The following is a 27,258-nucleotide window of genomic DNA, read 5'->3' as shown; positions in this document are numbered from 1 at the left end:
AGAATCTTATATGTTAAGGAGTCAGTGGGAGTCTTAATGGTCTTGAAAGGTTTCAATAACAAATCAAATAAACCTTATCAATCATCACTAGCACACGAGTTGAGGTTTACAACCTATCGTGTTGACATTATTTTGTTTCTGTGCCAGTCCAATCGAGTTAATTATGCATATGAGTCCTATGAGTTCTCATTTGAATCCATAAAAGGCAAGGACCTTGATCAATGAAAAGTACATTGATAAGAAAAAGGTGAGCTGCTTAACTACTTGGAAGACATGGTGGGCAGCTGTGCTACCATAAGGCAATAAATCGAGATTAAGAAAGTTCGATCCATATGAGTTTGAATTTGTCGTAAACCTTGGTTTTAACAAATTCACTTGGATAGGAACAAATACACCATTTTAAATCTAAGTGTCATAAGATTTTCTCCTTCATGAAAATGATTGTGAGGAAATGCTTTCACTAAGAAAGATTTTAAGAAGATAGTGATTGTAAAATTGCATTCTCGAATTCGATTATGGTTACGGTATCCCTTTCCATAATTTGAATTGTGAGGTTTGGCAATTGTTTACACACACATATGAACTATCTAAGGCAAAGGTGTATAAGTTCAAAAGGCCTTGATAAAAGGTTATCAAAGCATTAAGTATTAGAAACATGGACTTAAGAAATTCAATAGGTATAGTTTTTCTGGAAGTTAGCTGTTTCTGAACACATGTCGAAGCTAGTGGGAGCATAAGTGTTATGTTTATAATAATCATCATGATAGTGGGAGCATAAATGTTATGATTGTATGATTATTAAGGAAAGTGTTGCAAGTTGGCAATATTAATTATAGAAAACAAGAGTTATACCTTGCAAAGTCGTAAGCGTTGTAAAGTTGTTTTGCTATAATTAAGGGAAAGAATATTATGCTTCATTTCAAATCTAAAGGATTAGGTTGAGAAATGTTAATAAATTTAGTCAAGGGTACATAGTGTGTTCTTAAAATTTCGATTATGATTACGGCATTCCTCTTCACAATTCGAATTTTGAGAACATAGCAAATAAAACATTATGTGTCGTGTCCCATACGCTTCGGGTATAAGATCGATTGCAAATGTTTTAATGTTTGACCATTCTAAAATTTTCCAAATGTCGAGCGCATTTAGAGGAAAAAAGGACTAGAATTGGTTTTGACTAAAATAATTAAACAACTATCAAAGGACAATCCAAAGTTCGACGAGGATTGGTCGCTCGTGAGTAGTTGGAAGTATAGTATTGGAAAATATGGAAATGTTTCCGTAATGGATGGACCATATCGACATTATTATGAATAGATAAGATTCTATTAAGAATGAGTTGTCATATGGAAAATATGGAAATGTGTCCATATTGGAAATTGAATATTGAAAATCTATGTCTAGATTAGAAACTTTTATGCAAAAGGATGTTCAAAGGAATGTACTTTGAGTGAGAGACATCATATCTAAGGAATTGTCTTGTAACAATCTCTGATAAAAGGACTTTGTAATATCATTGGCAATAGTCTTTGTGACTTTGGTGCAGTGACATTACGAAAGGATCGTTGCATAAAATGTTAGAATCTAGCATATTCTATAAGTAGCAAGAATTTGATATTCTTTCACTTATGAAAAAGGATTTGGAGTTGTGAAATGAGAATGATTGGAAATGTGCTCAATTTGGTCTATTTCACAAAGTAAGAACTATAGGTAAACACTGTGTGCATGCTAAGAGCATGGGACAAGTGTAATAATTCAAGTAAGAAGTTGATTACCCGAAACGACAAATAATGAGTAATCGATATGGTGATAAATAAAAGGAGTTTTATTTATACTCAAAAGTTTGAGGCCATATGGGATTAGTATTATTCTTGTGTTTCACTTTGCATGTTTTGACTTCTAGAATAATTGATTTTATTAAGAATAATCAAATTATTCGAACGGGCCACAGTCGTTCATATGTTGGAAGTAGGTATGAATGAAGACTGTCATGAATTGGTGTGTGGATTGACTAAAAGAGTATTAGACATAAGCAAATGTTTGTTGCAACGTTCATGAGTGCTTATGAATATGAATTTGAGCATTGGATTAAACCCACGCTCACTTGGATCACTCCATGAATTGCATCACGAGTGATTGATGAGACGATAACATCTTATATTCTTGAAACCGAGATGTGTGAGTTGTATCTTGCAAATCGGTTACACATTGATAATATGTAAACGCACTAGTAACTTGGTGTTATAAAACATATTGTTGTGTGTGATTCGGTAAGTGAGTGCAAGCAAGCATTGTATCAAAGTTTATCCGTTCCTTTTATTCAAAGTAGGATAAAAGCGATATCTTTGGGCCCCTCGATGGTTTAGTGATGACAAACGTAAATGCTCGGTCGGGCTAGGGCTAATTTGATTTGTTCGATTAGCCAGTCGTCATAAATCGGGAATCGAGATATAGTACAAAGAGAATGATTTGAAATCATATGATATCTAGAATGGAGGAATACATGATCCCTTATCTAAGGACACGCATATCTGATAGGATCAGAGTTGACAGCGGCTTTGGAAAACTACGATTGCAGATCAGGATCTGAAGTCATACGCAGAATAGTTGTTAGAATTATCCAAGTGGGAGACTGTTGGATTAGTGTCTAAGTCCATAACTATTTTGGTATGTACTTGACCCGATGGTGCATGGTCCTTTTGGGTTGCCTTCACCAAAGCAACTTGATTGGAGAAATAAATAAAGAGAGAGAGGTTATTATGATTTATTAATATGTTATATGAATAATATATTAAAGGAGAAATCATATTTGTTTAATTAATATTGGTCAATAATTAATTAAGAATTAATTTTGTGATCAAGTGTAATTAATTAAACTAGAGGGGTTGAATTGTAATTATGTGATAGTTACAAAATAAGGTAAGGATTATCTTATTAATAGGTTGGACGAATTTAAGGTGATAAGGCCTTAGAATTCGACTAGGATAAGGGTTTCAAGACTTATCTTATGGTTACTTGGTGGGCAAGCAACTAGATAAGGATAAGGACTAAAACCCTAATCTCTACATCTATATAAAGACCCCAAGGCTCATGAATTCGTCCATCCCCTCCCAAGAGGTCCTAGAGACGAATTCTTATACCTCTCCTCTCTCTTTATACCTTTTCCATTTGCTCTTGGTGTTTGTAAGCCATTAGAGGAGTGACACTTGTGACTCTAAGCCTTCCAAAGTCAATACAAGGAGAAATTGGGATTGTTATTACTACATAACAATCAAGGTAATATCTTAAACCTAATTATATGTTAATATGGATTTCCATATGCTAGAATTAGGGTTTATAGTCTTGGATTCAAAGCATGTACAATAGAGAAACCTAAATCCAAGCATTATGGTTTGTATGAGCACATAGGATGTCTTATGACCAAAACCCATCAATAGGATGAGAGTTGACAGCGGCTTTGGAAAGCTACGATTGTAGATCAGGATCTGAAGTCATACGCAAAATAGTTATTAGACTTATCCAAGTGGGAGACTGTTGGATTAGTGTCTAAGTCCATAAATATTTTGGTATATACTTGACCCGATGGTGCATGGTCCTTTTAGGTTGCCTTCACCAAAGCAACTTGATATGATGAATTATGGAGAGAAAGGATTAAATATGATTTATTAATATATTATGAGAATAATATATTAAAGGAGAAATCATATTGTTTAATTAATATTAGTCAAGAATTAATAAGAATTAAGTTTGTGACTAAAAGAGATTAATTAAACTTAAGGGCTAGAATTGTAATTATAAGATAATTGCAATTTGGGCTATGGATTGCCTTGTATTAAGGAGTGGATGAATTCTATGGGGAAACCCATTAGAAATCGTCGAAGGCCTTTAAGGAAAGGAGTCTATGGGTTGCTTAGGGATTAAGCATCCAAATTAGGGTTTCCTTGTTAGATAACCCTAATAGCCTCACTATATATAGAACCCTTATGCCCCAAAAACGTGGTGAACTAATGGTCTAGGGTTTCCACACGTTTTGGGTAGCCTCCTTCTCTTCTCTTCTTCATCCTATTGCTCTTGGTGTTTGTAAACATTAGAGGAGTGACATTTGTGACTCTAAGCTTTCTAAAGTCAATATAAGAAGGATTTGAGATTGTTATTGCTACATAACAATCAAGGTATGATCTAAACCCTTATTTATATGTTATATTGATTATCATATGCTAGATCTAGGGTTTATAGTCTTGGATAACTTGCATGTACAATAGAGAAACCTAGATCCAAGCATTAGGGTTTGTATGAGCACATAGGATGTTCTTATGACCAAAACCCATCATGTATGTGGTTGAAAATGATTATGTTATTGACATTACATTACATACATAGTAATAATTCTTATATGTTGATAGATAAATTCATTAACTCTTTTAACAAGATGATTAAAAACATATGTTAGAATCATATTTTTCTAGTGGCCACGACATAGCAAAATTAAAAATCAAGATTGCCTTGTTTTGGCATTGCCATGATGTGGCCAAGGAGGATTACAGTGTCGCAATGTCCTGCATGTTGACTATTTGACCTTGTGACCCCACGAAATGGCCAAGGAGGGCCACGAAGTGGCGTTGACCTTGACTAAGTTTGATTGTTGACTTTTGTGACCGGTTTGACTTTGGGTCAATGTAACACTCGTTCTAGGTAGAATTTAATTTTAAAATGATAATATTGTTTTAAGTGGCCATAACGTGGTGGAGCGTCACCACGGTGTGACATTATCTTTTGGGCCTTCGGTTTTAATGGACCACCACAACATAGTCCTGAGGCCCCACGACCTGACAGCCAATTTTGGTGAAACCCTAATCCTTTGGGCTTTGATCCCTATTTAATGGATATTATGGCTAGGGCTTCGAGGTTATTCAGCCTCCATCACTCTCTCAAGCACTAAACCCCTAACCCTAGCCTCCATCACTCTTAAAAGTCCATTCTTCATAATTTGTTGGCGCTTTTGAAGTAGAAGGGAGACCTTGGTGAGGATTATCATATTACAAGCAACATATTCATCCTATAACTTCTCTTATGGACTTGGGTGAGTGTTCAAGACCCAATCTTTTCTTTGCTATGTTGTTAGAACTTGGATTTTGGCCCCATTTTCTTCATGTTTAGTGGGTTTTGGAAGGAGAGATCTCATAAAGCTTGCAACTTTATGAATATCCAGACCATTTGGAGCATTTAACTATTTGGATCTAAAGTAGACTTGTGTGACAACTAGAAAATTTTGGAACAAGCAAGGTCTAAATTGTAACCGTGTATAAGTGAACTCACAATGTAATATGTTGCAATAAAACTTTGTAAACCAAAAGGGGCATTATTTCTATAAGTAAATATATATGCTTTGAAAAATCATATTCATAGTAAACACTTGAAAGTCAACAAGATGGACCAAGAATTACAAAAACTCTAATTGTGTAACATCCCAAAAATACGACCCAAATTTTTTGTTTTAATAATAATAAAAATCATATACTGATCAACATATCACAAAACCATACGTCCAATATCTCAAACCATAATAAAATGTCATGCAACAACTGTTTCAAATCAAAATAAGAATCAAAACAACTCCCAGGACAAAGACCAAGTTGTGGTGTGTGCGATGCCATCATCCCAGACTCTTCCCTTTACTTGGGGAAGTACCTGAAACCAAAACTGAAACTGTAAGCACGAAGCTTAGTGAGCTCCCCCAAACTACCACATACCATACAATAACATGTAAACACATACTGGGCCTTGCCCACTGCATCGGACCAAAGTCCGGAACTAACCAGGGCCTTGCCCTCTGCATCGGACCGGAGTCCAGAAACTGCATCGGGCCAAAGTCCGGAACTGACTGGGACCTTGTCCCCTGCATCGGACCGAAGTCCGGAACTAACTGCACCGGACCGAAATCCGGAACTGACTGGGACCTTGTCCCCTGCATCGGACCGAAGTCCGGGAACTGACTGAGCATAACATAGCATAACATAAACATATCAACTAGCATGAACACATAAACTGCATACTGCATCGGGCCGTAGCCCGGAACACATAACACATAAATCCTGTCTGAGCCACGAAGGCATCAAACATACTAACTACTGCATCGGATCGAAGTCCGGAAACTACTGCTAGCTAAACGGGCCGGCATTGTGGCCTTAGACCCGGTCCTACCGGAAGGAAACTCACCTGCACTGCTGGAGTTTTTTTGCTGATACCCTTCTGACTGCTATCAACTGCTGCTCCAAAAACTCCTCGATATACTAATACCAAATATAACACTTAGTCTAACTGCCCTCCGAAAGTCAACTAAGTCCACTCTGGTCAAAGTCAACCTTCCAGGTCAACCCTACTCGCCGAGTCTGCCTATTGACTCCCTGAGTTCATACGCTCAGAATCCTTTCATTCGCGACTCGACTCGCCGAGTCAGCCCTTGACTCGCTGAGTCTACCGATTTCCGAGTCCTGACCTGTCCAACTCGCTGGGTCCCCACTCAACTCACTGATCCGAGTCTTAACTCGAAGGGTTTGGGGTTTCGCGACTTGACTCGCCGATTCAAAGAACAAACTCGCTGAGTCCAAGGCAATCTTCAACAGACTCGCCGAGTTGTTCATCCAACTCGTCGAGTTCATCTTCATCTTCATACTACTCGCCGAGTCCACTCGAAGGACTCATCGAGTCTATTCATTCCTTCATATATTCAGAGGCTTTTGAGTCATGCATGGACTCCAAATTGTAGATCCACTCTTCCAAAGCCTATTCCTTACGTAAAGTGGCAAACTTTACGTGTAGCTAAGACAAAGGGGATTAACAATCAACCCATAGACTGATGCTTTATGATTCTCTAGGCCAAGATACACTTAGATCTGAAGTAGCAACTTCAGATCTGAGCTTCTAAATCGAAATGGTTCTTAAACTTGCCCTAAAAGCCCCAAATCTCATGATAAAGGTTGATCTAAATGCAAAAGATTGAAGGTAGCGGCTCATTACCTTCAAATGCTCTGGAAAATCCCACAAACTCTGGATCTACTGCAAATCCTTGAATCCCCAATGGTTCCCTTCTTCCTTTTTCCTTCAAATCACCCAAAATGGCAATAAAGCTTGAATGAGCAACAATGGAGGCTTAGGGTTATGGGTTATGGACTATAGGGGCTGCAAATTAGCCTTAGGGAAGAGAATAAGATGCTTAAATAGGGTACCAAGTGCTGGAATTAGGGTTTCCCAACCCAGACCAGACTCGCCAAGTCCACTTGACGACTCGCCGAGTCGGCCACTTACTTTACACCCGGATCCCGCTCCGACTCGTCGAGTTCCTCCCTGGACTCGACGAGTCGACCCTCTTTAACTTATGGTTTCCCTTTCCTTTCTTGACCTTTCTGATTTCGGGTGTTACAAATTGCATTTAAAGTTTTATAGGCCTAGGACCCCACCACCCTAGTGATTTCGGTTTGCTTAGGACCGAAATCATGCTAAGGACCCAAACTCCATGTCAAGACCGAAATCACCCTTAGTGGGTGATGTCATGGCCGGAATCCTAGCTAGGCCAAAATCACTTAGTCAAAGTCATGCTTAGGACCGAAATCACATGTGATTTCAGTCATACTAAGGGGTTTTCAAGGGGTTCTCGGTTGGAAAGGAGACAAGGAGGGTTGACTTTGTGATTTAGATGTTTTCCTCTTTTCCAATACAAAACTATACCCAACAAATATCCATGTATTAACCAACAGATAACCAAGTAAGTATCATATCACCTTTCCTTCCTTAACTACGACAAAACACATCCCTAAACCCCCACCCATCCCATTTTCAATAAAGATTAATCCATATTCTCTTAAAGAACAAGTTCAAGTTCTTTCTAGATAAATTCATCCAAGATTATTCTTAGAGTTTTGGTAAGTTTATCTCACTAATCTAGTGTTTTTTACACACATTTACACTAGTTTCGTTATATTTACACACATTATTATGTGTTAAAAACTCTTAGGTAATATCATCTTCAAAGAGTTCATCAACCACATTCAAGAGTTTAGGCTTGTAAATCTTCACACCATATCTTCAAATAACCCACAAATCCACTCAAGGTAAGTTCATACCTCCATATTTTCGAGTTTTTCCTGTTTTGGGGAGGGGGGGGGGGGGGATACAAGTAAAACTTGGTTTACCACACAAATAGTTGCAATGTTTCATCTTTATGTTAAAAATAATATATCATTTGCATGAGTTATGGTTGTACTAGCCTTTATAGAAACATTTGTGATATATGAGTTTTGAAATGCAAAACTAACAAAAACAAAACATAATATATGTTATAAAAATCATAAGAAAAATTATGATTTTTAAAACTACAAGGTTTTTGGAAGCTCCTTACGAAAATATTGCCTTTCTAACAAAAAGGGTTACATTATAGTTATTTCACCATATATTTTGACACCAGACAACATAACAACTTTGTATTTATATAAAAGATTATATAAATAGTCTCAACAAACAAACAAGATAAACTATGATTGGTATAGTTTGGGAGTCACAAAACTACACTATCGTTTCAGAAGAAACAAATCAGTATTTAAAGGTATAATTATTTCATTTACAAGAGAAAGGAGTTTTCGGTTCACGTAAATCGGTTGATACTAGTTGTGAGACATTTAGCTTCACCGTACCTACCAGAGTACACCCCAAGTCCTGAATTATAACCAGGGTCTCTTGTAGGGAGAGCGTGACACTTGTGTACATATCTATACGAGATTGACAACCCCGCACCTAAACTGTTAGCTATAGTTAGACTAACAGGCCTGGGGTGACAAATGTCGTAACAGTTCCGACGCCCGAAGCACGTCGTTCAAGCCACTAATCGCATTAGTATAGTTATAATAACTCGCATAGGGTATCGACACAAAATTTGATTGACGGGTTAACATACAATCAAGTAGTTTTATATAAAGATAAAACTTCATAACTCCATTTCTCAGTATAGTTTTACTTACATTTCTAGTCTTGGGATCTAAGACTTACAGCTCGTTTATAAGAAAATATCGGATTTTCTGGAAGTATATACATTATCTTTTTACTCAAAGCATTTATAAATTCTTCTCATACAAAACACTTATGAACTCACTAACTTAATTGTTGACATTTTTCAAAATCACTTGTATTCTCAGTAAATCAGTAAACAATTAACCACAATAGTTTTTGGAGGATGAGGCATCGCCGCATCACGTTATTCATTTTTATCATATACATTTGGTATCATGTATAAAATGTTTTGAGCACAATGTAAACTTATTAAATATTCAATACAATGGTTGTAATGCTTTAATCTCTATTATTCGATTGTTATGATACTATACATTAAGTCATCCGCCCCCAAACATTTTTGACGTTCTGGTTTGGGGGTGTGACAACTTGATTTTTGAGGCCATGCATGAAAGCTTGGCCCTTTTTGCCCTAAAAATGGGAAGTAAATGCATGTATCTAAAGCTATAATTTTTATGGTCCAGAAGGTGTTGGAAACACTTCTAGAAACTTTGTAGAAGTAACTCTAAGGATCGAGTGCTTAATGAGTGGTATGTGTTTTATGCTTCCATTAAGGACTTAGGATTTTGAATCTTGACTTATTGGCAATGTATAAAGGATAAATTTGGAAACTTTGTCCATTAAGGTTATGGTTTAGACCTAGTTTGAGCTTGGGAACTCCTGGAATGGATTGGAAATCAGCTTAAGGAATTAAGTAATTCTAATTAATCACCACGACGTGATGGAGCCTCACCACGGTGTGGTGGTTGGGCTGAGCATGCATGTTTTGTCGTATTGTGACCATAGCGTGGCCATGGATGGCCACAACGTGGCGGTCAGCTATAAGTTGAATTTGACCCAAGTTTGACTTCGGGGCGTTTGGGTAATTTGATTAGTAGTTTGAGCATATATGATTGTGACTGTATAGGTGGATGGTAGAGTCAGCATTTGGAGCAATGATCTGTGTAGCTATTTCTTCAGACTGTGAGGTGAGTTTTCCTCACTATACTTGGCGGTCGAAGGCACCAATGTCGTCCCAATAGATATGTATCTTGGATTAGGATGTTGTTATGAGGCAATGATCTGTAGATCTGCCTGCTTATCTATTGACTAGTTATATGTTTATTTGTTGTCGGTTACATGTCTATCTATTATGTATATGTTGACATAGTATGATTGGGTTAAGGTATCACTGCTTTGTGTGGAATCCAACAAACCCGGGAGCAAGCCAGACATAAGTTATGGGTCTAGATGCAAACCACGCTTATGTTGTGGGCTCGGGAGCAAGCTAGACTTAAGTTGTGGGCCTGAAAGGCAACCCAGACTCAAGTTGTGGACTCAGGGGTAATCCAATATGTTAGTTGTGGACCTAGTGTGCATGTTGTTATATGTTTGTGTGTTGGTACTTTAGGAGAACTTACTTCGCTTTGGCTTACGGTTTCAGTTTATTGTTTGAGGTACTTCAGAGGATCGTGGGAAAGAGAAGGCATGGTCATGCACATCTTCCTATTTTTATTGGATCTTGGGAATTGGGATACAGATTATTTGTTCGGGTGTCTATCTCACCTCTGGGTACATACGGTTATGCATTCCTTGCAGAGTTGGTTATGTATCCTTGTGTGTAGGATGTTGTTATGCGATAATAATCTGCTAGATTTATATATATCCCGGTGTGATAGGATGCAACAATAGTAGTATGTTGGTTAGAGTACAAATAGGCTGGTTATCGTCTAGTTGAGTGCCCTAGGGGTTGTATGTAGTCATGTAGGATAATCTGTGAACTCTTGATCTAGGCTTTCTTTCCTGTTCCTCGTTTGGTTGTGGCTCTAGATTAGGATCATCTGTTCGGGTGGCTATCTCACCCCTGGTTACTTATGGTTACGCATGCTTTGGAGGTTACCTTGTAGCGGAGCAGTGTGATGTGAGAGGTCTAGTAGGCGGTAGTGAACTGTATGATTGATAATTACATGTATTATGTGTCTAATTGATCATTGTTTGTTATATGTCAACATATGGTGGTGGGTTAGGTTGAGACGATCCTATTGTGTGCTGGAGGCCAAGATACCAGGTGCGGGTCGGCTGTAAGCCGTAGGCACGGAGGCTCAGGAAGAGTGGTTGGGTTGAGGCGACATGCCAACATACCTAGGGTATTATACTCCAATGACTGATTGAACCCGTTGTATGTTGGCATTCAAGTTTGATGAGCAATTGGGCTAAGGTATTCCACTCAATTGATTGTGGACCTGATATGCATGCTAGTATATTTTTTGTATGGGGTATTTTTGGGGAATTCACTAAGATTTGTGCTTACCCAGTTTTTTTATGTTTGCAGGTTCTATCAGATCGTGGGAAGGCGGAGGCTAGACTGTACACACTCATCAGAAGCATTGAGGATTCCGCGTTTATTATATTACTTTGATTTCCGATAAATGTAATTTGAAATAAATGGTTTTTCTCAAAATGTATTTATAAGTTGGAAGTTTTACCATAATAAAAATGAAAAATTTTTATTTGTGAAAACGGGGCGTTACAACAACGGTATATTCGGTTTTTTTTTTCGATAAAAAGCACGGCCTGAAAAAATTTAAAATAAAAAAAGAAAGTGAATTTTATTATAATCCGGTACATATGCGTCCGTTGTAAAAGTTTATAAACTTTCCTTTTGCCGTTGATTGATCGATTTAAATTCTGATGGTTTGGAGTGGTTCCTTGGTTCCTTAATAAATATTGGTGTGTGTGTGTGTGTGTGTATAAACATGTTTTATAATTGTGCAAATTATTTTACATTTAAACATGTTTTTTACTAATATATATGTACTTTTAAATACATAAAAATACGTATTTATAGTTTTAAAGAACATATTAATTTGTTTGTGTGTGTGTGTGTTTTTAACGGGTTAACCAGACAAAAAAAGACTCATATATATATATATATATATATATATATATATATATATATATATATATATATAAAGAAATAACATTTAAAAAGAACGTAAAAATAATATTTAATTGAATATTTTTTCGTATATAAATACGATTTTTCTGTATGAGTAGGTATAATATGAAAAAAAAAATTAGAGTATAAACGTAAAACAATTATGAACTTAAGGATAAAAACATAAAAAATGGGCTAATGTCATAAAAATCCTTAAGTTTTCAAATAATTATTGGTTTTACCCTTTGATGTGTTTTGTAGGAGTGTTCATTTGGATGGATCGGTTTAATTCGATCCGATCAAGTGAATCCAAATTAATTTCGGTTTTCAAAACGTAGATCCAAATAGTCCAAACTAAATTCAAATCCGATCCGATCCAACAAAATTATAATTCGGTTGGATCGGTTTTTTACAATTCGGTTTTCAAGAATCAAGACATTTCAACAAATATATAACTTTAGTATTAACTTACTCTATAATATAAACTAAAAAATATTGTTTAATTAGCTGTGAACTAAAACTTATAAATAATTATCAAGAAAAATATATTATAGTTTACTACTTTATAGACAATTTTTTTTATAAGAAGTACATATTAAAGTATTATAATAGATGAAAAATTTTAATATATTAAAAGAATAATTTAGTAAATTTATAATTTATTAAAGATATATATTAAAAAGAACAAAATAATAAATTGTAATTCGGTTTTTTTGGACTATTCGGTTTTTATTTTATAAACCAAAACCAATCTGAAATCCAAAATAATAATTCGGTTTTGCTAAAAACCAATCCAAAAATCCGAATATCTGAACCAAATAGTCCGATCCAAATTGCCGAATTGGACAATTCGGTTTTATCTAAATAGGGATCAGTCCTGGTGTTTTGGGCTCATTAAAGCCGAAAATTTGATTTAATTTTTGCACTTATACCCTTCTAGGGGGTTTCCAAGTCATTGCCGGTAACATACAACTCATCTAAGTCACTGATCTATGCCTAAAATCATCTCCATTTCCATTACCTTCACACCTGCAAATCAAATTTTGTGTTTATAAATATTTAAACTCTCCTCATCTCAACCATCACCATCTATATTCTCCATAACTAAAGGTGCACACAGTAGCCCCTCACCACCATTTCATTGTCTTCTACATCCCATATTCTCTCTGGTCATCACGTTTTCCAAAAACATCAAACCTGAAATCCACCACTGTTACCATCATTGGAATCCACCACCGCTACCATATCTACATTGATATCGTCCACCACCACCTCCCATTCTTGCCCATATCTAAACTTAGCTCCGGTAACACTCTCATCTTCATTCACACATAACACACAGATTAGTAGCAAATCATACATTGTGTGTTGTGTGAAAATTTTAATCACAAAGCAGATATTGATGAACCCTAAAATGGGTGTGTTTTCCTTAAAATCGAAGACGAAGAGGTCTGAATCGGTTGATGAACAGGTGCCACCTTGACTCCAAGGTCTGAATTGGGTGATGAAGGTGATGAACACGTGATGAACCCTTTTACTCTGATTCATGTTCCAATGATGTAATATGTTGTATGTGAGCATGGCAACAGTAAGGTAGCTCCTCATATCATTATGGAAAATCGAAGGGAAAGATGGCAGAGGAGTTCGATATGTTCATCATCCAATGTCTGAATCGGATTTCATGGAGGAAGAAAAGTCTGATCGGTCACATGCCCTAATCTTCAAGGTCTGAATCGGGTTTCATGATGGGGTTCAATTCAGAAAAGAAGAAGAAGAAAGGAGACCATCGTGGATCGATTCATTGCACATGAGGTTAGATTCAGAAGATAAGAGCGAAGAGAAGAAGATGACGAAGGAGGTTTGGGGATGAAGATGGCAGTTGTTGAGGATTGAAGCCAACGTGAGAGTGTAACCGGGTAACCTGTTAGTTACCTGTTAAATGGCGATTTTGACACAATTACTTTAAATATCCGTCTTTAATGAGTCAAAACACATCAAATGGTAAAACCAACAATTGTTTGAAAACTTCAGGGCTTTAGGCCCATAAAAAATCTGTAAATTCAAGGGATTTTTTGCGAAGTTAATATAATGGTAACCCGAAAACTTGTTATCACCAGTAAAAGGGTAAAACCAAATATTTTTTTGAAAAATATGAGAGTTAAGACGAACATAAAATTCAACTTTAAGCGAGACCGATAAAAAACTTCATAGTTTTTACGCTCAAGAAAAGTCTAGGGACGATTCTGTATATTTTGGGTTGTTGCCGCCCTCAGCCAAAAAAAGTCTAGGGACCATATTGTAATTTTTACTCCCTTCAGCATCTGCAACAAAGGAAAGGATCGGCTGAGGAGCAGTTGTATAGAACTTCACCGGTCAGAACTCAGAAGTAGATCATAGAAGGAGGAATCCGGCTTCGTTAATCTGACCCTACCCACCGGTATAGATCTGGTGCGTTTGCTATTTGATCTTACCAATCTATGTGGTACTTAATTTTTAAATTAGGTTTTTATTGCGTAGGATTATCTTGAATCTTAATTGTCTTTCAGTTATCAGTTTACGTAGTGAAAGTCTTTCTAGATAGTGCGAAATCATGAATGATTCTAGATCTTATACTCGTTCTGCATATCACACTTATCTCAACAAACGATCAATTATTATCATGTTGCTATTGGAGAGTATGTCTTGATTAAGATGACGGCTGTGAAGGGAAGTAGAAACTTAGTTGTACCAGTAATCCTGCTACTGTCAGTCTTTATGCTTGAAGCTCAAAAATCTTATATGATTCGTAGGTCAATTAGGTTTATTCACTGTAGTTTGGACTGGTAGAAGTGAAGTTTGATAGAGGCAGTGCCACCTCTGCTCCAAAATAACTGGTACTTTTGAAACTCTCAAGCAAAACATGCTATACCCTTCGCAATTCATCTGGTTTGTAAACTTTCTTGAATAATAGATGGCCATGTTAAACGTGTAAGAAATTCAACAAGCAGAAGAGCTGTGGTGAAGTAGTTGATTATAATTGCTATAATCACGTCTAAAAAACTAAAATGTTTAAGTTATATAGCTAGTTGAATGGTTTGTTTGCTTATTTATTGACTATAGTAGCTATAATTGTTGAACATAATAAATATGCATTCATTTCTTTATGCCCATCACTAAACATGAAATAGCGGTTGCTATCGCTATGTAGCATATAGGTAGCCTGTTTGGGGACAAAACCAACAAAAGGATATGCAAATGGTTCATAAGGGTCCCAGATAATTGTAGGATTCATCACTGTCATTGCATTGGGAGTTTTTTCTGATTGGTGACTTTTATCAAACATATGATAAAATTCGCTACTTTCCTAGTGATGAAATATGTTATCACACAAACACACAAAACCAACAGAAACATGCCTACAGTCTTCTGACTCCAGAATGCAATATCTCTTTGTTGATGGCTACACATAAGTAAGTGTCTCTATAACAAATATCTACTTACTTGCCTACTTGTTAGTGGTATGGACTTGAGTTGATGTGATGAGAAGACACACACGTATGATACACAGTCAGATCTTTGTCCTAGTCCTACCTCTCTTTTCAACATGGCAAACACACCTACAAATATATCAAATATCTTGGTGTGAGACTTGAACCTCCCAATTCTGTGTTTGTGATGATTAGCACTTGATAGAAAGTAGATACCTAAGATGAACCTTTTATAGAATTAATCGTTAATGATATGTGATATGAATGTGGGAATCACTAGCATTAAACCAAGATTTGTACAAGTTTATTCTAGAAGGCCCAAAAGGGCAATTTGGGAAAAGTGGCGCTGAAGTCGGTTGGAGGAGATGATTCCATTGTTAGGTGTGCAGATTTTAGAGATATTTTGATACAGTTTGTATTGGAGAGAGGGAGTTTCCCTGGAACAATCATTCGATTGATTGTGTTAATCATTGAATCTTAGTTCTTCATCTTCTTCTTTACATTTCTTCACTGCTATTTTTCTAGTTCCTATCAGTATGAGGCATGATGGATTACTAAGTAATACTAAAAGCAAGGAACATACAAATCCTTGATGGAAGTTGTTATTACACATCTTTCAATCCTCACATCAGTTGCAGCACTTATTCACTATTCATTAGCTCTAACACATGCACAAGTCGCCAAACTTTTTGGTTATATACCAAACATAATGAGTTCAATTTTCGTCTGTCCCAGTAGACAAGAAAAACAGTTAGTTTGATTCATATTTTTACTCGAATTCAAATGTGTCTATTTCATGTGTATTTATTCAAAATTTGAGCTGTCGTAATTTTTGTATTTTTTGTTTCAGATCTCTGAATCACATCTTGAAGCAAACAACAAAATTGACGACCCGACTGTAGCTTAGCTTGCATTTGCAATAAAAATGTCTTCAGCTCAAGATCCATTTTACATTGTAAAAGACGAGATTCAAGATTCTGTAAGTTGGGTTCACCATTGAAGTTTTTTATTCATGCTTTCTCCTCGAGGTCAAAGATTAATAGTTTTTTTTTTAGATTGATAGCCTCCAGGGCAGCTTTCATGAATGGGAACGCGGCAGCGGGGAACAATCCCGGGTGACAAAGGAACTCCTTTCCAATTGCGAGAGCATTGAATGGCAGGTATGTATCTGAAATACAGACAAATTAAGCAAAAGATGAAATCTGTGTTAATGAGTTCTGAAAATGAATTTTTGTGATAGGGAAGGTGGATGAGCTGGAAAAGGCTATTTCTGTAGCAGCTAGAGACCCTTCTTTGTATGGTATAAACCAAGTGGAGCTTGAAAAGCGAAGGAAGTGGACCACTACTGCTCGGATTCAGGTACAACAAATCCTTTTCATTTACTACTGTGGTAGTAAATATGCATATGACTCTTATTTTGTATGTGTGTGTGTGTGTGTGGTATTCATATGTAAATAGGTGGGAAATATTAAGAAAGCGGTGACAGTGACCGGAAGCAGTTCAAACTTTGGTGGGAGTGGGATGCGCCAAGAATTAATGCGGATGCCAAAGTCTCATCAGCAGCAGGATAAGGACAGGACCAGAACCGGATCATATGCTGCTGTAGATAATGATGATTTTATTTCTTCAGAATCAGACACACAGATGCTTCTCATCAGGTAAGCTTTTGCTTTTGTAATCTGTTTTAGATATATCATTTCAAAAGAGTCTCTTGTCTTGTTTACTAGCCCCAAATGAATTGTTTTTTTTTATACTCATATTTTATCGATAGATATACCTAATCTAGCATACCTTTACCTGGTGTTTATAACCTCTTAAAAATTGTTTTTTGAACCCAAAAAAACGACCATTATCACAAGGGATAGCATCCTAATTTTGTTCCATTGTGTTATAACGTCGTGCTTTGAAAAATTTACCACAATGTCATCCAAATGGAAAACAATTTTCGTACACGGCTAAAGGATAAGAAGTTGAATGTACAATGCTAAAAATAAATGGATAGATTTTCAAAATACAAAGCTCAAAGCAGATTGTGTTAACAAAATTGAAATATATATATCTGTAATTGTTGTATGTATGGTAATGGTACAACAGACAACAAGATGAAGAGTTGGATGAACTAAGTGCAAGTGTGGAAAGGATCGGATCTGTTGGGCTCACCATACATGATGAACTCCTTTCACAGGTGCACATGTGCTTTATGCATGGACATCATCATCATCTTCTTCTTCACAATTCCCATAGATAGATAGATAAGATAGATATTTTATCTGATCACCAAAAATAAGCTTAGTTGTTTATTTCCCATTGCAGGAGAGAATTATAGAGGATTTGGGTTCAGAAATGGAAAGTACATCTAATCGTCTTGATTTTGTTCAGGTTACTCTTGTCTCATCTCATCTCATCTCATCTCATCTCATCTCATGATGTGTTTGTGTTTGTGTTTGATAGATACTACATAATAGGTGATAGATGGGACAAGACTGGACCTCACCTAATAAATACTAGTAATAATTAACAGAAGCTACCTTACTTGTACTATTTTGACCAGACAAAAAAGTTTGCAATCTTTTCTTTTGTCCAACCCAAAAAGGTGTGTGGCAAAGGTACACACGTGCAAAAGCCCTTCTCAGTCCTAAAAATGCTTAAACCATCACATACATGTTACATACTTACATATTACATTTAATATATATATATATATATATATATATATATATATATATATATATATATATATACATTTAATATATATATATATATATATATATATATATATATATATATATATATATATATATATATATATATATATATATATATATTTTGCTGCATGCAGAAAAAAGTGGGCATGGTTATGAAGAAGGCCAGTGCCAAGGGACAGATGATGATGATCTTATTCTTGATTGTCCTCTTCATTATCTTATTTGTTTTGGTTTTCTTCACCTAAACTCATATGCTGTTTCTTGATTTCAAGAATAAAAAAATTACTGTATTATCTTAGAGTGTAACACAGGAGCTATTAGGTGTTTTCATTAATTACACTTTTGTTGCTTTATATGGTGTGAGTAAATTGAGAAAAAGTTTTCCAAGTATATTATGGTACCGCTTTTCAACATAATACCTTGTACCAGTTTGTTTTTGTCTTTTTGTCTTTTTGAAGAAACAGAGTCCAACATTTGTTATTAATCTGGTACGTACAAAATTTACCTATGCTTGTTGTTGCTATTTATTATGAAAGCCTCACGACTTGCACATTCATCACTTATCATATGGAGTCAAAACTTGTTTTGTTGAATTTAATTAAACCGGAAACAAACAAAATAATCAAATGCTTCCTAAAAAATTTAAAATTTAAAATAAAAAATTGAGTCCTTGATTACACATTCTCTTCGATTGACACCCCACGTTATAGCTAACAGGGACCCCAAAAGAGGAAAGATGAAAAGGACATCCACCCTACTTGAATGGCCCGCCAATTAGGCAAAAATGATTTAGATTAATTAGATTTTTGGTCTCCTCCTTCGTCCTTGTACAAGAAATGGTATTTGCCCATCTTCATCATGAAACAGTTGTTCTTGTGCTCCACCACGTAGTTTCTCCAAACTTAATCCCTCCATCTCCATGTTTATCATCCTCACCACTTTAACAACATTTGTTAACCCCCCAATAACCAACAACGAACTTGCAATGATACCAATCCACACCCATGTATGTGTCTGCATGTACACCATATCATATACATAGTACAATTAGGCAACAACCTTTTATCAATTAAACTAGGATGCTGTAACAATAAACAAATTAATGAAAGTACATTGCTAGGTAGCAATTTGTTGTTGCATATCTAATCTAATTAACCCTTTGAATTAGAGAATGAAACATACCAACAAATGCAGACCATGATGAGTATGTCCAAGTTGGTCTCTGAAGTTGAGAAGGGCTCCCACCAAGAACAAGAAGCTACCCATCAAGAAGGGGATCTGGACAGCGTGTTGCAATATTTGAATGTGGGCGTCTACGTGCTCGTAAAACTGGCATGAATTATGGATGGACCCAACAACCCATAATGAATTCCCCGCAATAACCATGTTTAGAGCATGACCCTCAATCCCCTCATAGCCAAATCCTCTATCCGCCTATATAAAAATTACAATTCATTTAATTCATCAGGAATAATCTCCAAAACTGCTTCATATTCTTTATTTCTTGATTGTCATTGTCCCATTATATATATATATATATATATATATATATATATATATATATATATATATATATATATATATATATATATACACGTGCCCAAGGAATATTGGGTTACATACAATCTATGTGACGTGATCATAAACTGAATTCAATCACTTTCATCAATGTAATAAATCTACTACAGTATTAAATAGTATTTTCTAATTATGTAATTATTAAAAAATGATGATACAAGTAAGGTAACTATATGTATATATATATATATATATATATATCTAACCTGGAGGACGAGCAAAAGAATTGCGATAAAAAATAGAAGTCCTCCGACGGCCTGAACGACGGGCACCATAACTTCAACGAACAGAATCTGAGCATCCAGCTCCATCAGCCGCATCTGGTAATCAATGGCGGCGAGATGTGCGAACAGATCATGTATGTTCACAACTACTATTAAACCTAATCCTATCATCAAAACCACCAGTCCCGATTTCGCCTCCCTGGAAAACTGCGCCACGAAACCACACAGCAATACAATCGTCGAGAACACGTAAAGTCCTGCGTTCGTATACTCCGATCTCTCTCGAGTCCGCCCTGATCCGTACAGCCTCCCCTCACGCGCCGTCGCCAACTTCACCATATTCCTTAATTCGATATCACGAATGCCTTTCTGGAAACTGACAACAGATCGATGATCTGAAACCAGAGTGTAGAGTGATCGAGATGGTGAAAGAGTCAGTGTGTGTGGTTACGTGGCACCCTGCAGCATGAACATATACCTACTAGTGGTGCCGTATAACACGTGGCAGTTGCCTGATTTATTTCCTGTTTCTATGTTCACCCAAAATTTTATTTGGACTCCTCTTTTTCTCTTTTTGAGTAAACAAAATTACTCATACTATTATTTTATTAATCTAATATATTTAAGGACAAAATTTTACTTTGCCAAAACCAAACCGTGTTTAAGGCATCTATAATATATGAAACTCCATAAGGTTCAATAGTTTGACACATATAAAATAATAATTAAACCTATATTTATTTATTTTATATATTTTTAATTAATTTTATTTTAAAATATCAATAAATTAAACTCATCCCATCACACCTCACCCCACCTTAACTCCTTAAACACTTTTCTTTCCTAGAAGCCTCATCAGAGCTTGTGGAAGGATGGAGCTAAACGACCCATTAATGCTAAATTTTTGAACAATTGCAAAACAATACTGATTTTCAAGAACTAATTAAGAAGAAACTATGTTTTGCAGGAAACTCAATAACTGATTTGGCCGACACAGATCGGTTATCCGATGGTGGTGTATCGGTGGTACGTAGATCCATTGTAAAAACTCAAGAACAACCTTTGTTTTGCAAGAAACTAAAGAACTGATTTGGCTGACGTAAATCGGTGATGTGCATATCCATTGCAGGAAACTTAATAGCAAACTCTGGTCCCACCCCCACATCCACCACCACCTAGCCATCCAATCAAATGTCCTAAAGTTTGTATTTACTCTATAAAAGACGAGAGTGAATCTCAAGTTGGTATGTGAGCACAAAAATGTTGAAGAGGACATCTCTTCAATGGAAATCACCTTTAACCAGTTACGTAGCCACATAGACGCAACAATGGGCCTTGGCCCGTCCCATATAAATTTACATATGAGAATATAAGAGATTACTGCCACTTTCACTTTGACGATTAAATAGATTAATGTTGCGGCTTTGCTTTTTGAATAATTTGCTCAGTGTTTCATATTTCATTTGCTAATTTGTAGCATCCTGTTTTAGATCGATTCATATTCGGGACCGTGACCCGAATATATGTTACTAGGAGGCTTCAGATCTTGGAGAAGAAAGGTTTAGACCCCTTTGAGTGTGGGTAATGTAGCTTGGATGATCTGAGAGTTCGGTTTGTGTTTTTGGAGACTAAGGGTATATCAGTAAAGTGATAGTTCGGGCCTTTTATAGAATTAGATTTTTGTTTGGAAAGTTTTATGGCAAGGGGAAGTTGATAGAAAGGTAGAGCTCTCCAAGACCTTTTTGTGGTTATAAAAAACGTCGAAAACGGAGTTGAAACGAAGAAATTATGATCATATGAAGTTGAAGTGGTTCGGGTGAGTGATCGTTGACTTGTTGACCAAGCTCATTTAAGGCTCACGACGTGAGCATTAAGAGCTCACACCGTGAGAGGCACATGATGCCATAAAATCCTTATTTTCGGGTATTTAAAGGTATGAGATGATTAGGGTTGCTCCTCCTCAGCCTCCTTCACTTCCAAGACCTCTGGAAACCCTAATCTCAACCCCCATTGGAGTTCTTGGTCATTCTTGGTGTTATTCAAGAGCTTTTGGGAGAAGAAGATCATTGTGATGCATTTGTTAGCATCTTGGCTTCATCATCAGGTAGTTGTAGAGCTTTTGGACCTCTGTAAGTCCTCAAGCTCATGCCTTTCCTTTTCTTGCTTGCTAGATCTAAGTTTCCGTGCATTTTATGGCTTGTAATGTTGGTTAGCATGCATATCATCCATAAATTTGGCAACTTTATGGATCATGGTGGTATCTTAAGTCTTATAAGTCTTAGATCTAGATTTTGGTCATGGTTTTGGAATTCAAGCTAGAGTCTTGGTCCCTTTTCCTCCATTTTGACCTAAGTTGGTGTTTAAGTCATGTATTGGAAGTACATTACCGAAAAGCTTCGACCTTTATGGCCATTGGGGTCAAGGAATACCCTCTATACTGTCCCATGTTAAGGCTTAATAGATTGGGAGCTTAATACTCATTGTTTGTCAGATCCGGACTCACGACGTGAGTAATAAGACCTCATGACGTGAGATTGTTAAGAGTAGATTAGTTTGTAATTTCAAAAAAAAAAAAAAAAAACTTAACAACCACTCAAAAAAATTTATAACTTATGATAAATAATGGTATGAATGACTTAAATGATTTTTTTTTGTCTAGATAAAAACATTGAAATGTTTTACTCATATTTCATTCTATTGTCATTTTGGTTATTCACACATGATTTTCTTCCTTTTCAGTTTTTGTTATCTAGAATGAATGGAAATGAAAAAGAATGTGTATATATATAGATAAAGTTATATTGTTTTTTTTTTATCTCTTTCAATTTATTCGTTTATAAATTTTTTATTCAAAGCGGTATTAGTTAGAATACTTATTTTTAACATTTGATTTTTCTACTTGGAACATTCATGAACCTTCGACATATAATTCTTTTCATTTTAGTATTTCATTATCACTATCAATATTTAAGTTTGTGGCATAATGGTGACTAATAAATAAAAGAAATAAAAGTTCAACTCCATTATGAAAACCATTTAAAGACATTAACTCATTATTGTAATCTTAAATGGAAAAAAAACAAGTACATGGACTAAAAGCTGTATAGTTATTGAAATTTGCACGAGTTAGGATATCTTTTTTGAACATTTGATTTTTCTGCTTAGAAGATTTATTTCGACATATAATTTTTTCATTTAAATATCACATTATCACTATCAGCATCTAAGTTTGTGGCAAGACCAATGAATAAAAGAGATAAAAATTCAACTCCATTATAACAACCATTTGTGCCTAATTTACTTTGAGGAAAAAAATATATAGTCTTTAACATGCATTAATTAAAAAGATTAAGTGACTATTATAATCTTAAATGAAAAAACTAAATACAATAGCTAAAAGTTGTCAACTATATGCTAGATGCATGTTGAGGAAGTATATGATCATCTCGATTTGAAAAGATATAAGAACGAAATTGAAATCTTAAATTAGTAAAAGGGTATTATTTTTAAAACTTCATTTCAACATATTTGGAGCAATATGTAGATTCTCAAATTAATGTTAAATAATAACATACATGTTTTGTTTAAACTTATAAATATAGATGTATTTTTCAATTCAAGTATTGAGTTGATAAAGTAGTTAAATGGCTCACACATAAATATAGATTTAAAGAATTAGTACAATGTAACTTAACTAGAAATTTAATTAAAGCTTTAACTAGATTTTATTAATACATTTTTTAAAATTTTTATCACAAATATTTTAAATCTATTATTATATTACTGTGCAAACGCAGGAAGATACTTGTATTACAATATAATCATTACACCATGTTTAATACAATTACTACACGATGTATTGCAACTTGTAATGGCTTATATATAGTAGAGCTCCTTATTGGTCTATGTGGGCTCAAGTAACTAAATACATAATGAGGGCCCCGATACGTTGAACCCAAAATCTCACACAACTTATTTTCACCATTATTTAACCCATTGTGCATATAAAAACATCTAAATCAAAATTGGTTGTTTCTATATCAATTTGCTTTGTCTATTTTCAGTATGTTGTAGATATGAAGTCAATATAACGATGTAACAGATAAAACCTGTTACTTTGTAATCATCTTTCTGATGTGATGTCCACAATAAAACACGACATACCATAAATTGATGCTATATGCAAAATTAATTTGAAAAATGACATGGAAACTTACCTCAAATCGACAATCAAGTAAAAAAGGACAAGTAATCACAATCTTCATTACCATTCATAGGATATAAACGAGACCACTTAAGCCACTAACATGAACATGACCGCATCTGATTAAATTAAATATTGTCAAAGGCCCAGGATGAACAAGAAAAAAAGGCCCTTATCTTTATTATAGTTTTTTATTTTTAAATAAAAATATATAATAAAAAAATTGGGCCCTATACAGCTTCCCCCTCCCCTGAAAATGAAATAAAACTAATATAACTTAAAGATGGATGATGACAGATATTAGACTTAAACTAAATAATCAACTCAGATATACAATTGAACACTTGCCTAAACTAAGATTACATATGTTAAATACTCATAAAAACACCTCTAGTAATCGACTGAACCTCTCCCATTCCTCTTATTACTGTAGCTGAATAGGAGGTTAGTTTTTGAAATTATGATTGTAACATATATAATTAATCACTTGAACTACCTTTGTCTTCTTGATTAATTACTGGTTTATGTTTTGCTTTAACATCATGCCCAATGCAACAAGCATAGTTCATAATGTATCGGGAATGATCTCAAAACAACAATACTATCATGAAAAATGCACAAGAGAAAAAGGAGGCATATGATCGATCCCTAACTAGCATGATGTAATGGCGAGCAAAATGTTTGTTGAATGTATTGAACGAGGTCTTCTGCACTTAGCTGACATTCAATTCCAATCTACAACAAATGAATCAAATTACAATAACAATGATTACTATATACAATATTAGATCACAGTTGTATTTGGATCACAATTATATATATATATATATATATATATATATATATATATATATATATATATATATATATATATAGAGAGAGAGAGAGAGGAGAGAGAGAGAGAGAGAGAGAGAGAGAGAGAAGGTTATAACCTATGGTTTCCACGGTTGGCATGTTTAAAATTATTATATAAATAAAAAAATTCAGCGAATTAACAAGTCTAAAATAATTCTAAATTAATATGTAAAGTAAAATAAACATGACATTTTATCATATATTTCGAAAATTCTATTAAGATATGATTTTGTATTTTCAAAATTTAAATCGAAGATGATTTCTTATCAAAACAAAAGAGGAAATACGTGTCAAAAAGGCATTTAGAAAATAAACATATGATATTTTTAGTTTTGTTAATTAGAAAATAAACATATATATATATATATATATATATATATATATATATATATATATATATATATATATATATATATATATATATTATATATATATAATGTTTGAAAAATGTGTGGCGAATAAACTTAATGTAAACAACCCAAGATCGAAGAAAAAATATCAGACGGTTGGAAACATTAAAATTTTATCTTTTCTTTGTCAATCACCAGTGTATATAATATATATGTAAATGCGTCTAGAAAATTACCTTAGCTATTCCTAGATGTCGGGTGATAGTCTTAATCAAAGTGATTAACATTGTAAGTTGTACTATTCAATTGTGATTGATACTATAATTAAGTTGTACTTGAAAAAACAGAATGATATTAGATGATGTTAAACCAAAGGGCATGTGAAGATGTAGAGTGTCAAGTTATTATGCGTGGAACAAAAATGTTAATTTAAAATTTAGAAATAAAGTATAAATTGTGACCTAGCTAGGTCATGTTATGTTTCTAATTAATTTAATTTGTAATAATCGATCCGAAAAAAGAAAAAGTAAACATGTTGGTTAGGTATCGAGATTCAAATAAGAAAGGCATGTGTAAGCATGCATGCATGCAATTCTTAATTAATTAATACTTATTATAAAAACCTTGAATACTAATTATGGCTGACCTTGATGGTGAAGGAATTCACCAGGGTTTCATCAACAATGTTAATCCCAGCCTGGAGAATTTCAAGAGAGAGATCTTCAAGAACCGAAACTATCTTCGTTGCTTGGCATGGCAACCGAGGTGAGATAGTCTTCAGAAGAAGATTGGGGCCTGAAAACTTCACCTCAACATCAGCAATAGATGACTTGGAATTCGCACCAAGCTCGTTGTTAACAATATAATTATGATCAGAAGTTGAGGAAGAAGTAGAAGGTGAAGGGTCAAGTGAGTAAGATGCGACGAGCCTGCTGCAGCAGCTGGCTCTATAAGGGGTTACCGGTTGTGGGGTTTTTGGGCTAATCGGCACGATCGGCCTAGGGCTTAGAGGGCTTAGAGGGGGTTTTCGGGGGCTGAGTGGTGAAAGTCTAGGGCTCAGAACATCACTGTAAACTTTTCTTTGCTTCTTTGCCTCAAGTGATTGAAGAACTTGTTGTAATTCTGTGATGTAATCAACCACTCCTCCTATTATTGATGCTTGATCACCCTACAGTTGACGAAAACACAACATGTACAAATTAAAACCTTAAAAATTAAAGAAACCAAGTTGTGAACTGAAGTTAAGTAAACGTGTGTACCCTTTTGACATAGAAGCAAGGCATTAGTGAACGAAGAACTGTTAAGTGTTCATTCATCTGCTTTCTTCGGTTCCTCTCCACCGTGATATGCGACACTTTCTGCTGTCCATCTGAGATTAAACCGCCTTCTTCTACTAAATTAGACAGCTTCTGTCTCTTACTCTTGGGCGAAACCATCTCCATCTCCGACTCCACGACTTCTTGTAAAGCACTGCAGGAAGAGGTCGACTTCTGAGACCCCAATGGATGATGATCATCAACCTGAAACTCCAAAGGTTTCAGGGACGTGAATTCAGCAGAAACACCCTCGAGAACTTCAAGCATACTGAAGATGTCGTCTGAAGACGATGACATCAAGTTGGTCTCTGCAAACTGGTCGGCATAACTGTCGAAGAAATCTGTCAAAGAAGTACCGTGACCAACCATTTTTGAGGTTTCGATGAGAGACAAGAAAGAGGAAGTTGAACCCTAAAACAGGTGGTGTGCACTTGCTTTCCTTTCAATTAATAAACAAACAAATATGTAGGTACTTGAGGGAAGTGACCCAAATTAATTAAGATGGCATGAAGATGTTGGTTTTGTTTTGTGAGGTATAGAAATTAAAGATAAATAATAGCAGAAACATGAGATATTAATGGC

At 35.2% G+C, this 27,258-nt stretch overlaps 3 protein-coding genes across 7 annotated transcripts; 1 reads left to right on the top strand and 2 right to left on the bottom strand.

Annotated features, from left to right (window-relative positions):
• Positions 1–14,264: 14,264 nt before the first annotated feature.
• Positions 14,265–18,565, top strand: LOC111888867 (syntaxin-61). 5 transcript variants are annotated; one of them, XM_052768751.1, is made up of 9 exons: positions 14,265–14,425; positions 15,172–15,426; positions 16,295–16,423; positions 16,500–16,604; positions 16,690–16,803; positions 16,903–17,102; positions 17,539–17,629; positions 17,758–17,823; positions 18,284–18,565. In XM_052768751.1, the coding sequence occupies exons 3-9, from the start codon at positions 16,370–16,372 to the stop codon at positions 18,392–18,394; spliced, it is 741 nt and encodes a 246-aa protein (XP_052624711.1). In that variant the 5' UTR covers positions 14,265–14,425; positions 15,172–15,426; positions 16,295–16,369; the 3' UTR covers positions 18,395–18,565. The 5 variants fall into 5 exon arrangements, with proteins under 5 accessions (XP_052624711.1, XP_052624710.1, XP_052624709.1 ...); XM_052768750.1 differs by having other exon boundaries at positions 15,165–15,426; XM_052768749.1 differs by lacking the exon at positions 15,172–15,426 and having other exon boundaries at positions 14,266–14,425.
• Positions 18,566–18,923: 358 nt separating this feature from the next.
• LOC111888866 (uncharacterized) lies at positions 18,924–20,654 on the bottom strand. Its single transcript, XM_023884991.3, has 3 exons — positions 19,934–20,654; positions 19,332–19,583; positions 18,924–19,163 (listed from the first exon to the last, which is right to left on the bottom strand). The coding sequence occupies exons 1-3, from the start codon at positions 20,288–20,290 to the stop codon at positions 18,948–18,950; spliced, it is 825 nt and encodes a 274-aa protein (XP_023740759.1). The 5' UTR covers positions 20,291–20,654; the 3' UTR covers positions 18,924–18,947.
• A 3,792-nt stretch (positions 20,655–24,446) lies between these two features.
• On the bottom strand, positions 24,447–27,195 carry LOC111888902 (transcription factor SPEECHLESS). Its single transcript, XM_023885041.3, has 3 exons — positions 26,620–27,195; positions 26,007–26,528; positions 24,447–24,890 (listed from the first exon to the last, which is right to left on the bottom strand). The coding sequence occupies exons 1-3, from the start codon at positions 27,043–27,045 to the stop codon at positions 24,804–24,806; spliced, it is 1,035 nt and encodes a 344-aa protein (XP_023740809.1). The 5' UTR covers positions 27,046–27,195; the 3' UTR covers positions 24,447–24,803.
• Positions 27,196–27,258: the final 63 nt, after the last annotated feature.

This window comes from Lactuca sativa, chromosome 2 (genome assembly GCF_002870075.4).
Source record: "Lactuca sativa cultivar Salinas chromosome 2, Lsat_Salinas_v11, whole genome shotgun sequence".
Lineage (NCBI taxonomy): Eukaryota > Viridiplantae > Streptophyta > Magnoliopsida > Asterales > Asteraceae > Lactuca > Lactuca sativa.
Note: the sequence above shows the minus strand (reverse complement) of the source record. Positions and strands in the feature narration are given on the sequence as shown.